The sequence below is a fragment of the Podarcis vaucheri genome (genome assembly GCF_965113315.1).
Source record: "Podarcis vaucheri genome assembly, chromosome: 2".
NCBI classification, from domain to species: Eukaryota; Metazoa; Chordata; class Lepidosauria; order Squamata; family Lacertidae; genus Podarcis; species Podarcis vaucheri.
Genome location: NC_138760.1, coordinates 88485094 through 88498533, shown reverse-complemented (window position 1 = coordinate 88498533; position 13440 = coordinate 88485094). Strand labels below are relative to the sequence as shown.

General features: G+C 40.2%; 1 protein-coding gene across 17 annotated transcripts in view; it reads right to left on the bottom strand.

Moving 5' to 3' along the window:
• SLMAP (sarcolemma associated protein) overlaps positions 1-13440 on the bottom strand; it is an 89520-nt gene that overhangs the window by 38223 nt on the left and 37857 nt on the right. For 9 of the 17 annotated variants that reach the window (XM_082209475.1, XM_082209465.1, XM_082209477.1 and 6 more), the window contains exons 2-7: positions 11347-11500; positions 8528-8600; positions 6831-6867; positions 4697-4759; positions 1905-2000; positions 1557-1628 (exon numbers count right to left, since the gene is read on the bottom strand). In XM_082209475.1, coding sequence (XP_082065601.1) covers positions 1557-1628; positions 1905-2000; positions 4697-4759; positions 6831-6867; positions 8528-8600; positions 11347-11500 — 495 coding nt within the window. The remainder of the gene's footprint in view (positions 1-1556; positions 1629-1904; positions 2001-4696; positions 4760-6830; positions 6868-8527; positions 8601-11346; positions 11501-13440) is intronic. The other 8 variants (XM_082209476.1, XM_082209479.1, XM_082209478.1 and 5 more) reach the window with 1 other exon arrangement.

Below are 13440 nucleotides of genomic sequence, written 5' to 3'. Positions count from 1 at the left end.
TAATTCACTGCTAAGGAAGGAAGGGGGAAGAGAATATGCTACCATAGCAGGTGCCCAAGCTCTTAACGAATGTTAAGATGATGAAAATGCTACATTTGCAGCAGCCCAGATCTGTGAAGCAGAATTTGAAAAAGCATGCAGTGAAACCACAGAAAGCAAAAATGGAGTTACAGGATTCTGTGAGATGGTTACATCTCTCTTAATGCCTCTGCATTTTTTCTTTCTTTTCCCATTCATCTGTGGTAATTCTTGGATACAAATGAGGCCCAGAAAGGTGTACAAAGTCTCTGGATAGGCCTGCTCATAAAATCCTGCCTCACACAGCTAAGCCACTAGTTGACACCAAAGATCTTTGGCTATCTCATGTTGATTATCAAAAACTACTCTGCTCTGGCTATTTTAAGAAAGCACTGAATGACTATCCCAGATAAGCTCTCCCTGCTCTCGTGGCTGCAGTGAAAATAACACTTCATGCACAGATTGCAGAGTATAAAGTCTGCATATAAAGCAGTCAATTGACTTGATAATTTTATATCATGACTTAGAATTGTTTCAATGTGAATCAGTCAACACTGCTTTTGAGGAACAAAGATTAAATTAACTTATCTAATCAGAGTATAATGCACACTAAATTTAAATATTTATTTAAATATATAAATTTAAATATTTATTTAAATCATGGATACTTTAAATGATGGATAATTTAATTATTTATCCAAATAATGGATATAGTGGTACCCTGGTTCCCAAAATGGCTTAGTTGACAAACAAATCAGCTCCCGAACGCCACAAACCCAGAAGTAAGTGTTCCAGTTTGTGAACATTTTTGGAAGCCGAACGTCTGTTTCAGCTGTTGACATTATTTCTGGGGCCAATCAGCCAATCAGAAGCCATGCCTTGGTTTGCGAACGTTTTGGAAGTCGAACGGACTTCTAGAATGGATTGAGTTTGAGAACCAAGGTACCACTGTACTCTGGTTTTATGAGCCACTCAAGGTGGCTTACGTTTAAATGGAGCTTCATCCTAAAAACAATAAACTGAACACGAAAACAGAAGGAACAGATAGTAGCAAGACGACACACATTTTTTCAGCACTAACATGATCGTGGTACTGCCACACTGAATGGAAATGGCTACTGGCTTAGAATGCTTTTAAAATGTCAACCAGGACAAATTTCATTATACAGTCAGAGACCCAATAAAAACAAATGCCAAAATCATACAATTCCTTGAGTACACAGAGTTCATTTCCTCCCCCTATTACTGGCTTCTAGGTATCATTGCTCCATGAAACCTCCATGTCTAGAGGAAGTATGTCACTAAATTTAAAGGTGATGAGGGGAGGTGGCAACAGTGGAGCAAATGGTTCCCTGCCCTGCTTGTAGGCTTCCTGTTAACATGTGCATGGTCACTGTGAGAAACAGGATGTTGACCTAGGTGGACCTTTGATCTGATCCAGAAAGGCTCCCTCTTATATTTGCTAAACAAATAATACATGTTTTGATATTATCAAGTACTCCAAGTTCTCAAACTCTAAATTCAAGCAAACTACCTACTTTTGAACATGCTTGTAGTTGGTTTCCCATAACCTCTAACCTTGATAGTAGTCTATCTTCATCTATCAAAGCCTGTTAGAAAGAAATTCAAGCACATTCGTAATACAGTAAAAACACACAGTGAGTATTTAAGAAGAACGTGGGTTTTATGCAATACTTTACTACCGGGAAAGCCAAGTGGTGTCCTCCAGATGTTGTTTGACTCCAACTCCCATTGCCCCTAACCACTGGCCATGCTTTACAGCATTGCTAACTACACTTCAGATTAGTTCACAAGTAATCTATAGTTATGACAGATAAGTAGGTGCACTATCTGAAAAGGTCCAAAATCAACATCACACAAAATACCTGCCAACTAGTATCTGATGCCTCTTGTGTGACAGCAAGCAATCGCTGCAAGGTGGCCAATTTCTGTTCCAACATTTGTTCCCTATGTAAGGCTTCCTGCATTGAATAACAACCAAAAAATTCCTATTAGTACAACACAGTAGCAATACATATCAGCACTTACAAAGTAGAGTTAAATGGTTTAAAAGGGTGAGAGATTTCAACACACTGTCTTTTGTACCTCAGTGTTTATAACTAGATACGATTATTTTGGCTGAGTTGAGACATCAATGAACTCTGGCTCCCATATATGTTAGAACGTGCTCTGGCCTCTTACAGATGCTGGGGCCCATCTCACTGTAAGCTTTGTATGAGTTATAAAGACAAAAACACTTCAAGGACTACTTCTGTTTCAAGGAAAAGAAAGCAGCTCAGCAGCTATCAAAGTTCAAAGAAACTGAAAGAACAAGGCCAATTTCTCACCAACATGTTCAAAGTTATATTTACCGAAAACCACTAGGTGGCATACTTTACCCTTCTTTTTTAAAAGGGCTTGGTAGTCAATAGGAATACAGGCAACCCCCAATTACACAGTGGTTGTGTTTCGAGTAACCACGCACATACATGAAACCATGTATAATTGGAGCACCCATTGGAAAAGCCTGCAAACACCCTCTAAACCTCTGGAAACCCTAGAAAAACCCTTTGAAAAACCAGCAGCCCAGTACCAGATGGGCAGAAATGGTGGCCATGGTGGCACTCAGTCTTCCTCATTGCTAGAGGACGATTTTCAATAAACAAGTGGGGTAGACCAGTACCCCAAGGTGCTCGGCTGTGGGTCAGATTCACCGGGTAGGGCTGGCGGTGTCTTGCAGAGGAACATGGTGATGGGCAGCTGGTGCTTCTGTCTCTTCAGCTGGTCAGGGCACACTTGGGCAGCCTCCTGGTCCATGGATGCAGCTTCACCACAGGGGCCAACATTCTTTAAACTGAAGTGACTTTGAAGCAGGCCAGCCAACCGGAGCTGGCTTGGAGCTCCATTACAGGAGTGCACATACAGCCTGAGTGGCTTCTTGTGCAAGGTGTATCTGTCGACAAGGATACACTTGCAGTTCACGTCATCTAACCACAGGTCCAGGGCCTCATGTACCTTCACCAGGGCCTCATCCCGCGCCTGGCTGGGACCTTGGCAGTTGTAGGTGTATAGGTACTCACTGCTCCACTGCCTGGATTTTCTTCTCCCATATCCTAAAGGCACATATGCTGGGCTCATTCTTGCCAAACTTGCGTGCCACGGCACACACACTCATGCCATCCTGGAAGCAGTCCAGCACTTGCAATTTCTCCTCCAGCGTGGGCACCACTCGCTGCTTCTTGAGTTTATCGTCACCCAAGGAAGGTGATGGCGCCTTGCATTTAGGTGCTGCCTCAAATAATGGCTTGAACACTCCGCCCCAAACTCTGCCAAACTCCGCCACAATCGTTCCCTCTCAACCTCCTTCCTCAACCTCCAACTCGCTACAGGCCTCAACAGTTGGTGCAAGGGCTCTCGTGACTGCAATTGCAAAGGCTCGTGGGATTGCTAGGCACTGTTTTTGCGCCTTTCCCTGACCTTTCTTGGCTCTTCTGAGGCAAGTTTAGCAATTTTTAAATTCACTTCTCTGTTCAGCACAATGTGCATATACATGGTAATGCGCATACTGAACATGTGTAAAAGGGGGGGGTGCCTGTATATCTTCTCCTTAATGAGCTCAAAATACAACTCCTTTACCACTACCCAAAAAAATTGGCTGCACTTTATAATTTTGCACACAATACTACTACAATCAGAGGTTTGCAAATTGGCACAGGCAGTTTCCAGATGTCAATATTAAAACTGTTGAAACCTCCAAGGTGTAACCCTGCATTGACTGCATTCCCACCACTGGTTTTGGAAGCAGTGTACATGCATTAGTCTCAACCTATAACTATCCGGTTGTTTTTATGAAATGCTGCATTTTGATGCATTATTCCCCAAACCAGCTTCAATCCTAATTGAAACCTAGATGTTTTAAGCTGGTATTGTGTACGTAGGCCAAGAGAAAAGAGAGATTTATATGGCTCACTCTTGTCTACAGTCCAGGAAGAAATGGATCAAAGGGAATACAAAAGGGGTAATGCCAGATAGCCCCTCTGGGAGATCTGAAGTGCATTTAATTTTATTCCTTGTAGGAATAGATACATTAGATTAGAACTTCCCATAGATACATTTTACTAGGATATAAAGGGAAAATGCCAACTGAGAATGGGGTTTAGGAGACTTGCAGGAAACATGTTTACTCCTGCAACTTGGTGTTCCAATCTACCTTAAATTTCATTGGGTATCTTGCCAAAGTGGGTATCAGATATCAGGGGGACTGGTTGGAGAGCAGCTACAGCAGTTTGGGGGCAAGACTGAAATATGCTGCGTGTCCCATCTCCTCTCCAACCCCCACCCCAGACCATTTCCCCATACATACTTGGGAGACAGAAGTTAGGAATGCTAATCATAACAGTGAGCTGAGATTAGGTTAATACTAGCATGCTACAGATACTAATTATGACTATAGTGCATGCATGGCAGGGAAAACACTTGGAACTGCTTTCTAGAATTTCAAACATTATAACAAGAAAGTCCATTATATGCATGATGTCACCAGCTGATCCAGTCTCAGCCTTACTCCTAATATATTTGCCACACAGAAGTTCCTAACTGATTATGTAGAAGAACACTCAGTCAAACCTATACAATATAAAGGAACAGGAATTATACATATGCCCAAAAGAAAAGTTACCTGTAGATACTGAGAAAGCTGAAACAGTTCCTGAGAGTACATACTGGGAGTGTTAGCAGCAACCTGTGAAATTGAAGAACAAATTTCTCTGAAACCCATAATACTTTCAATGTATATAAAATAAACCGAATCAAAACATTCCCTTCTTTTCTTATTTTGGTTGTTTAACTCTCCTCTTAATCCATTCAAACACTTATGCAAACAAGTGAAGGCCCGTCATCAGTAGTTCACTCGATTTATGAAGTTAATAGCAAAAGTGCAACAAAAAAAGGCTTTTATCCTCTAAAACTTTTGCAAGGACTTCCTTAATATCAGCATAAATGCAAGCTACTGTAATAAAGAAAAAAGGACACATGTATACATTTACAGAGCATCCTTATTTTGAGCTAACAGTTACCCCTATTTTTTCTTTTTATCATTGTTTGCTGGCCACCCTCAAATTATAAATTATTTGAAAGTTAAATGGAATTCCATTTTTTTTGTATACAAAACAGTTAGTATGAAGCAATGTGCTGGGTTTTTCTTGTTTATTTCAGCAAGCCTACCCAAGCCTAATTAAGCTGCCCATTTTTAAAAGATGTTTTATTCAATTTTCTTTCTTTTCATTTTTTGACATGCTGGTTTTATGTATATTTGTCTTATTTCTCTAGATTTCTGTTACCTTTCTTATGTTGAAGAAATTAAGCTAGTAAATTGCTTAGCAGCTTGATAGAGCATATTAATATGATATTAGTCATGGTACTGGAATGTCCATTGTGCAAGAAACCGCACGCACCCAGCCAATTGTAAAAGAATACATGTAGGTACCTGTAAAGCACAAGCCAGCTTTTCAGTCAGCACTGGTCTTTAATCTATATTTACAACAAGATTAGTTAATTAAGGATATCTATAATTAAATTGTTGGGTACTGCACCCTTTAGGACTGTATAAAACTGTAGCACAGTATTGGAGGCTAAACATAAAAAACTCATAGTATTAAACATCCTACCTCTGACTTTTATATTTGGGTTGTCTGAGAAATCTTATGTTAAAAAAAGCTTTCAAGCCCTAACTGGATAGCCAAAAAACAACTTTGGCTTATCACTGTGGTTTGTTTGGAGTAAAGCAAACCATGATTTTTGGTTCAGAATGCAATGCTAAGTCAGCAATCATTGTCTGTTTTGCCTCAGCATGAGAAGGGAGACACAAAGCAGGTGCAGGCTTCTTGTACGTTGTAAACGTAGCTTTTACACAAATTCCTACAATCACATATTAACTTTTAAAAATATATTCTTGGTTTTGTTCTTGGTTTTGTTTGTTACTATGTTATGCATTTTTTGTTTTTATATTGTAAACTGCCCTGCTATCCTTGGATGAAGGGTGGTACAGAAATTTAATAAAGAATAATAAGACTCATTTAGCTGCCCAGAGTGGCTGGGGCAATCCAATCAGATGGGTGCGGTACAAACAAACAAACAAACAAACAAGACTTTTTTTCCAAAAAGGAATTCAAGGGGGCGGGAATTATTGAAAGATGGGTTTTAGAATGTATTGATTTGTATTGATGATTTTAGAATGTATTTCAGTTAATTGTGATTTCATGTAAACTGTGCTATTTTTACTGTTGTTAGCCACTCTGAGCCCAGCTTTGGCTGGGGAGGGCGGGATATAAATAAATAAATAAATTATTATTATTATTATTATTATTTAGAACAATTTAAGACTGCTGAGGTGTATGTATCCTCCTAAGTCTGTACACATGTCCCTCATAAGTTTTGCTGCGCTGAATTTATCTTATATTGCTTTTAAGGCTTAAAAGGTAACATTTTTCACTATCATAACAAAAATTAAAAAGCAATTTGAGATGGCATAAGTTTGTGCTTATATAAAAAATGGAATGCGTGCAGCCCTCAGGCACATTTCTGTCTCAACGCTTTCTTCAAAACAATTTGCTGCATCCCACTTTTTGACTGGCATCCTCAAAGCAGGACGCCCACACTTTCAAACAGTATGGAAGTTATTGGGGTGGTGGTGGTGAGGAGATGTACTCAGGAATCAATATTCACTTCATATGTCTTTCAAAGCACTTGGCTCTTTTTAAAAGTGTTGTTTTTACGTCTATGTGTCAGAAGGAAAGAAATGTTCTAGGACTTACCTTATCAACAGGACTTGGTAAGGGAGCATGGATGACACTGTAGAAGAAAAACATCACCGTTTAAAATATTATTATCCTTCTATACCCTGAATAGGGTTTCATTGTCCCTGAAGGAGTAGATTTGCAACCTGTGAGTGCTACTGGATCCAGTTTTGTCGTTGGAGGCTTTGGTAGCCTTAGTGGCTAGAAGTGTCTTTTGCCAGCTGAGACTGGTATGGCAGCTAGGACCATTCCTGGATCAGGAAAGCCCAGCCACAGTAATTCATGCATCGGTTACTTTCAGACTGAATTATTGAAATGCACTCTATGTGGGGTTCCCTTGCACTTGGCCTGGAAACGGCATGCAGTGCAGAATGCTGAGGCACAGTTGCTGACAGGAGTGGGATCCTGTCAGAATATAACACCTCTGCTCAGACCTGCCCTGGCTGCTGATTTGTTGCTGGGCCAAGGCCAGCGTCTCACTTTACTATCAGTATATAAGGCCCTTCACAGCATGAGACCAGTTTAATTGAGAGATCGCCTTACGCCACATCCAGCAACTCAACCACTTCGATCTGCAGAACTGGCATTGTTACAGGTGCCACATAATACACTTCCCTCATTTTTAAGCTAATGAACTTTTAGCGTGGCAGCACCCACGCTTTGGAACTCCCTATTGACATCAGGCAGGCACTCTCACTGTACTCTTTTCGGCAGCTGCTAAAAAACATTTTGTTTAGGCAAGCCTATCTAGACATGTAGAAGGTTGGCATGTGTTTTAATCTGGTTTTTAGCTTATCATTGGTGTTAATCATTTTTTGAAAGTTTTAAACAGTTGTTTTTGTGGGAGATTACAGTTAAACATAACTATGCATGAGTGCTAGTTAGTGCATGACTGAGTAAAGGACCAGAGCTGCCTTGCTAAATAGACTCAGTTAGGTCATGCCCCCTCGCCCCCAGAGAAGAAGCGAAGCTGCTGTCCTCCTTCCCCCTTCTTGCTGCACTGTGTAACCAACTAAGGAGGATGTGTGTAAGCTTGCTCCCAAGCTTACAGCATATTCTGCATTTTCTACGCAAATGTGTTTTTGCCTGTATTATCTTTGTTGCTGCATGGAACAAGGCATGACTGAGACTTTGAATCTATAAGTAAAGCATTTTAAACTTAATGGCATGTGGTCTGCTCATTGCAAGGGGGGTAGAAAGAGGCCAGTTGCTGTGTGCAGCTGAATGGGATAAAAAGGTCTAGCATCCTATATTCCTAACATTAACATGCCGCTTATTTTTATGAGTTTAATACTCTGCGACTGGGGTTCTCTGTATACTAGCCCCACTTTTTGAATATAGGCACCCAGACGATTCTTTTGTTGTTCACCCACACACATGGGTCCACAGGGATTCATATGGTTATTTTCCCGCTGTTTAAAACTTTTTTTTTTTACTGGTAATTTTATTGTTCTTTCTTTTGGTAAACCACTTTGAGGTTTTATTACAAACAAGCAGTGTATAAATCTTGTGAAATAAATAATAAATAAATAAATCAGATGTCTCTAAACCGATGAGCACTTATGGTCTTATACCAAATGGGTGGTGATGTTAATAACCCTAGCTCTGCAATATTAAGGTCATTGTATTAGACAGCAGTTTTAGTCCTGCTATGTAGAAATTCTTAACCATCTGAAACATGTTTGATATTAGAACAACTGCAAAGTTACACTTACTCTGACCGTAGCCTAGCTTCCATACCATCTGGGAGAAATAGTTTTATTGTTGAGACAATGCATCCATGGGTGACTGGAAAGAACATTAACATTGTAAGTTCTAAGTAAGTATTCAATAAAATTAGTCACTGAAAAGTGAAAACAACAAAACATTCAATAATACCGAAGTAATTCTCTCTGACAAAGAATAAAACAGTCAAGTGTACAAGCAAAGTTAAACAGAGGATGATTGGGTGTTGGTGTCAAAAAGCTCAGATAGACTTAAGGCCCATGCCACTCTGTGATGTCGATCCAATTCTGAATTGTTCAGACAGCAGGCACCAGAAAACTGTTTAAGACTGGGCAATATTTCAGACAACTCTTGAGGATCACAAAAAACCACAAGCTTGAAAACCACAAGTTTTCAAAAGTTATGCAAAAACAAGTACATGAAAATTAGATCGGTTGCCTAAGTGTGTAAGACCAACCTTAGATCAGAAAGAGTAAGACTAAGAAACCCTATACTATTTCAGGCATGTTGATGAATTAATTTGGGGAACAAAAAGAATAGGTAAAGGGACCCCTGACCATTAGGTCCAGTCGTGACCGACTCTGGGGTTGCGGCGCTCATCTCGCTTTATTGGCCAAGAGAGCCGGCGTACAGCTTCCGGGTCATGTGGCGAGCATGACTAAGCCGCTTCTGGCGAACCAGACCAGCGCACGGAAATGCCGTTTACCTTCCCGCCGGAACGGTACCTATTGCACTTTGACGTGTTTTCGAACTGCTAGGTGGGCAGGAGGAGGGACTGAGCAATGGGAGCTCACCCAATCATGGGGATTTGAACTGCTGACCTTCTGATCGGCAAGTCCTAGGCTCTGTGGTTTAACCCACAGCGCCACCCGCATCCCTAGCAAAAAGAATAAAGGTAAAGGTAAAGGTACCCCTGCCCGAGCGGGCCAGTCTTGACAGACTCTGGGGTTTGTGCGCCCATCTCACATCTATTGGCCGGGGGCCAGCGCTGTCCGGAGACACTTCCGGGTCACGTGGCCAGCGTGACAAAGCTGCATCTGGCGAGCCAGCGCAGCACACGGAACGCCGTTTACCTTCCCGCTGGTGAGCGGTACCTATTTATCTACTTGCCCCCGGGGGTGCTTTCGAACTGCTAGGTTGGCAGGCGCTGGGACTGAGCAGCGGGAGCGCACCCCGCCGCGGGGATTCGAACTGCCGACCTTTCGATCGGCAAGCCCTAGGCGCTGAGGCTTTAACCCACAGCGCCACCCGCGTCCCAGCAAAAAGAATACTTTGCAACAATTAGAGGAGTCTGTAAAAAGCATAGTCAGAGATACATGATAATGTGTGCTTGAAAAGAGCATTTCCACCTCAGGTAAAAGAGATCCGAAGCAGCAGGAACAGTATTTTACACACTTTTACACACTTTCCGAAAGCAGCCCTCCTGAGTCACACTCAAATATCATAGAAACCTCTAGAGCATCAATCCATGAGATGTGAGGAGATGCCACTGAAATGTAGGTAAATTCCTTGTGCACAACAAGTCTTTGCATAAGCACACTGGCTTCATGCATCGTGGCAAAAGGAAGCTAAATAGAAAAGGTAGTTTTTATCCTAAGTGATATATTGATTTGAATTTAAATGCTGAAAAGAGAATTACCTGCCAAATTTGTTCAAATGGTGGTCACTACTTTCATGTGTAAATACATTTTGAAATACATCTAACCCAGCTAAAAGAAAAGCATACACTGTATGTTCCAGACTAGCCAGTTTAAAAAGAAACAAACAAGTGTTCAATAGTGAGTTTATTGCCAATGTGCTATAGAGTGCTGGGCTCAGCTATGAAGCATGCTGGGTGGTCTTGGACAAATCATATTCTCCCATCCTAATTTCTTGTAGCTGCTGGAAGCCTGCATTGAAATGTTGATCTTGGAGAAGGGGCAGGAAATAAATAGTAGTAAATAAAGTATCACATAGTAGTTCTATGGCACTGAATTCTACTTCTCCCTCTCATGCAATGCACTAACTTAAGAAAAACAAACAAGATGGGTATTTAGAGATAAATATCATCAAATACAACACCCAATGTACAAAAAGAAGTGTTGAGATTAAAACATGTTCAGACGTCCATGAAGAGCCAGTTATCCTGATGAAAAAGCTACAGGTTTCATTTTAAAACAATTGGGAAACATATAAAGTTTCCGATAGACTGATTCCCTTAAATCACATTTTATAAAATGTGAAAATTATGCAAGTCCACCAGTTTATTTTTCAGACGTTGCTGATTTCTGTAATGTTTTGACACTCGTCTGGAATTAAAAGCATTATCTGTTTGCAAAAAAAGGCATCACAGGAATAGGCAACGTGCAGAAAAGTAACAGCAAATCCAATGCTTATACAGAAGGTGTTCATTTATTTTTCTTTTATTTAAAGGACCTCTGTGTTCCCCTTCAGTAAAACTATTAGGGCTAAGTAATGACATACCATAAGTCTATAAAGGCGCTGCCACACTACAATGTTTCTTAAATGTGTATTTGCATTTGTTTATGTTGTTCTTCTAATCAGCACTCATTAGGGAGGTGCAGTCTCGATTGGGACAGCAGCACAAATGGTTCTGACAAAAGCTGGAAGGGTTAAAAGCATATCCACCGGCACCATAATCCCAATCAGGATGGTATATCTGCCTGGGTGCATGAAGAGATGCTTTTAAGAAGATACTGTAAAATACCAAATCTAAACTAAGTGCTTTGTTTTTCTTTAAAGCTTGCTTATGAATAGAACATACTTGAGATTCTCAACTTAAAAACAGAGGAAAGAAAGTGATCCGTACCCTTACCTTTCCGCGTGTTCTCCGTCACATCTACGCCAAATTGAATGATATCACCAGACAGAATTTCACATGGTGGGCTTTCCTCAGATCCTCTGCTCAATCTCTGACTATTTATAAAGGTACCATTGCTACTCTTAGTGTCTTGAAGATAGAACTGTAAGAAAAACAGATAAATTTAAGTCACCTGCAAGAAAAATGTTACATTAAAGACTAAAGGCAAATCCAAGTTTAAAATGATCATCAGTCCACTACACATTATCCCACTACACATTAAGAAGTAATGATAATAATAATTCCTATTATCACATACTGTATAATATTATTATTATTATTACTACTACTACTACTATTACTACTACAGCACCATGAATGCTTTCAGAGCAAACCAAATGTAAAGAGTTGCTTCCTCAAAGAGTTTAGAGTCTAATTTTGAGAGTTGTAGAAAAACAAAAGGGGGGGGGGGAGAGGCAACGAATGAAAGGAAGAATGTACAAGGCAAGCGTAATATAGGATGAAGGTAAGCAAGCACAGTTACATATAACTGGGGATGACAGCTTTGTTGTAACTGGGGGTGACAACTAAACCATTAGAGCCAAATGCTTAATGGGTAATGTGGGCTTTGAAAGAGATAGCAATATGTAACATTACTGGGTGGAGAGTCCTGGTTCAAGGGCAAAAAAGGGATATGTAATCATTTCAGAGGGCAGAAGACCCTTGGGTGACTGTGAGTGGTAGAGTTGGAGGAATGTAGGGATATATCAATAAATAAACATGAAAAGATAGTTTGGGGAAGGCTGTGGGGAATGGATGCAAATAGTATGGGAAACCAATGCAGATATTTAAGGAAGCGCATTGTATAGACTGAGAGATGAGAGAGAGAGAATGAGCTGGCAGCAGAGTTCTGGACGGCGCTGAGAAGACTAAGACAGTGTTTTAGATGATACTAGCATTATACATGGTGTCATAGTGTGGTAAGATAAAGTTAGGGCAAATAGTGAAAAGGAACAAAATAAAAAGTGATGGCTTCATGGAGGTCAAGGGGAAGTGGCTTTAGTTGCTTAGTTTCCAAGTAAATCTCTTAACACAAGTTCCTTCCTTTCTCTCCAGAAACATCAATTGTAAAGGTTAAGGGGACTCTCCACATAACACATAAAATAATGTTTTCACACCAAAATATATTTACATACACTGGTTGCTAGGTGAGTGAATGCTTTTCAGTATGCTTTGAGAATCTTTTACATACCCCAAACAGTGGTGGATTGAGAATTCAAGGATATATTTTTAAAAGAAACACAACAATGAATAACATAAAGCCGAGGTGGTGAGCCATTGGTCCCCCAGATGTTCCTGAACTACAACTCCCATCCATACCACCAAGCATGGCCAACAGCGAAGGATGATGGTAGTTGTAGTTCAGCAACATCCAGCATGCCAAAGATTCCCCGCACCTGACATAAAGTGCTGCATCATCCAAGTGAAACAAATAACTTCTTATTTAACTGCCTATTAAAAAGTTATGAGCTGCAATAATGGACATATTGACATACATGTAAATATCCTAAATATAAATAAATGGTGTTTAGGAATGCATAATTGAGAATCGCAGCTACTATCCTACGTCAGCACAACAATCTGATACAGTTCTTTTTTAAAGATTACTGGTTTAGATTTCTAAAAGATTTAAACTTTTTGTGTGTGTGAAATACAATTATTTTTCTAGGAGTTTTTCAAGCATTAGAGTAGGTTGGCACATGACCATTACAAAAACTTGCTCAATTGCCACTCCTGACCCATCTCCTTTGGCATACTCTCTTCACATTCAGTGTTTTTGTTCCTAACACACACTTCCATAACTAGATCTCACCCCATGGCAATAAATTAGTCATGTCATCACACACGAGACAGGAAATACCTATCAGACAAGAATATACACAGCAGCAGTATCAAATGAACCAACAGGAAATTGAAACATCAAGCAAATTAAATTTACTTCCTTTCATTAGGAAAGAATAAAATACCTCAACAGAAGAGTTTGTAGAGTTTGCTTATAATTTCTTCCTAGATTACACTACACCAGTGAGCAGCAGCCTTATT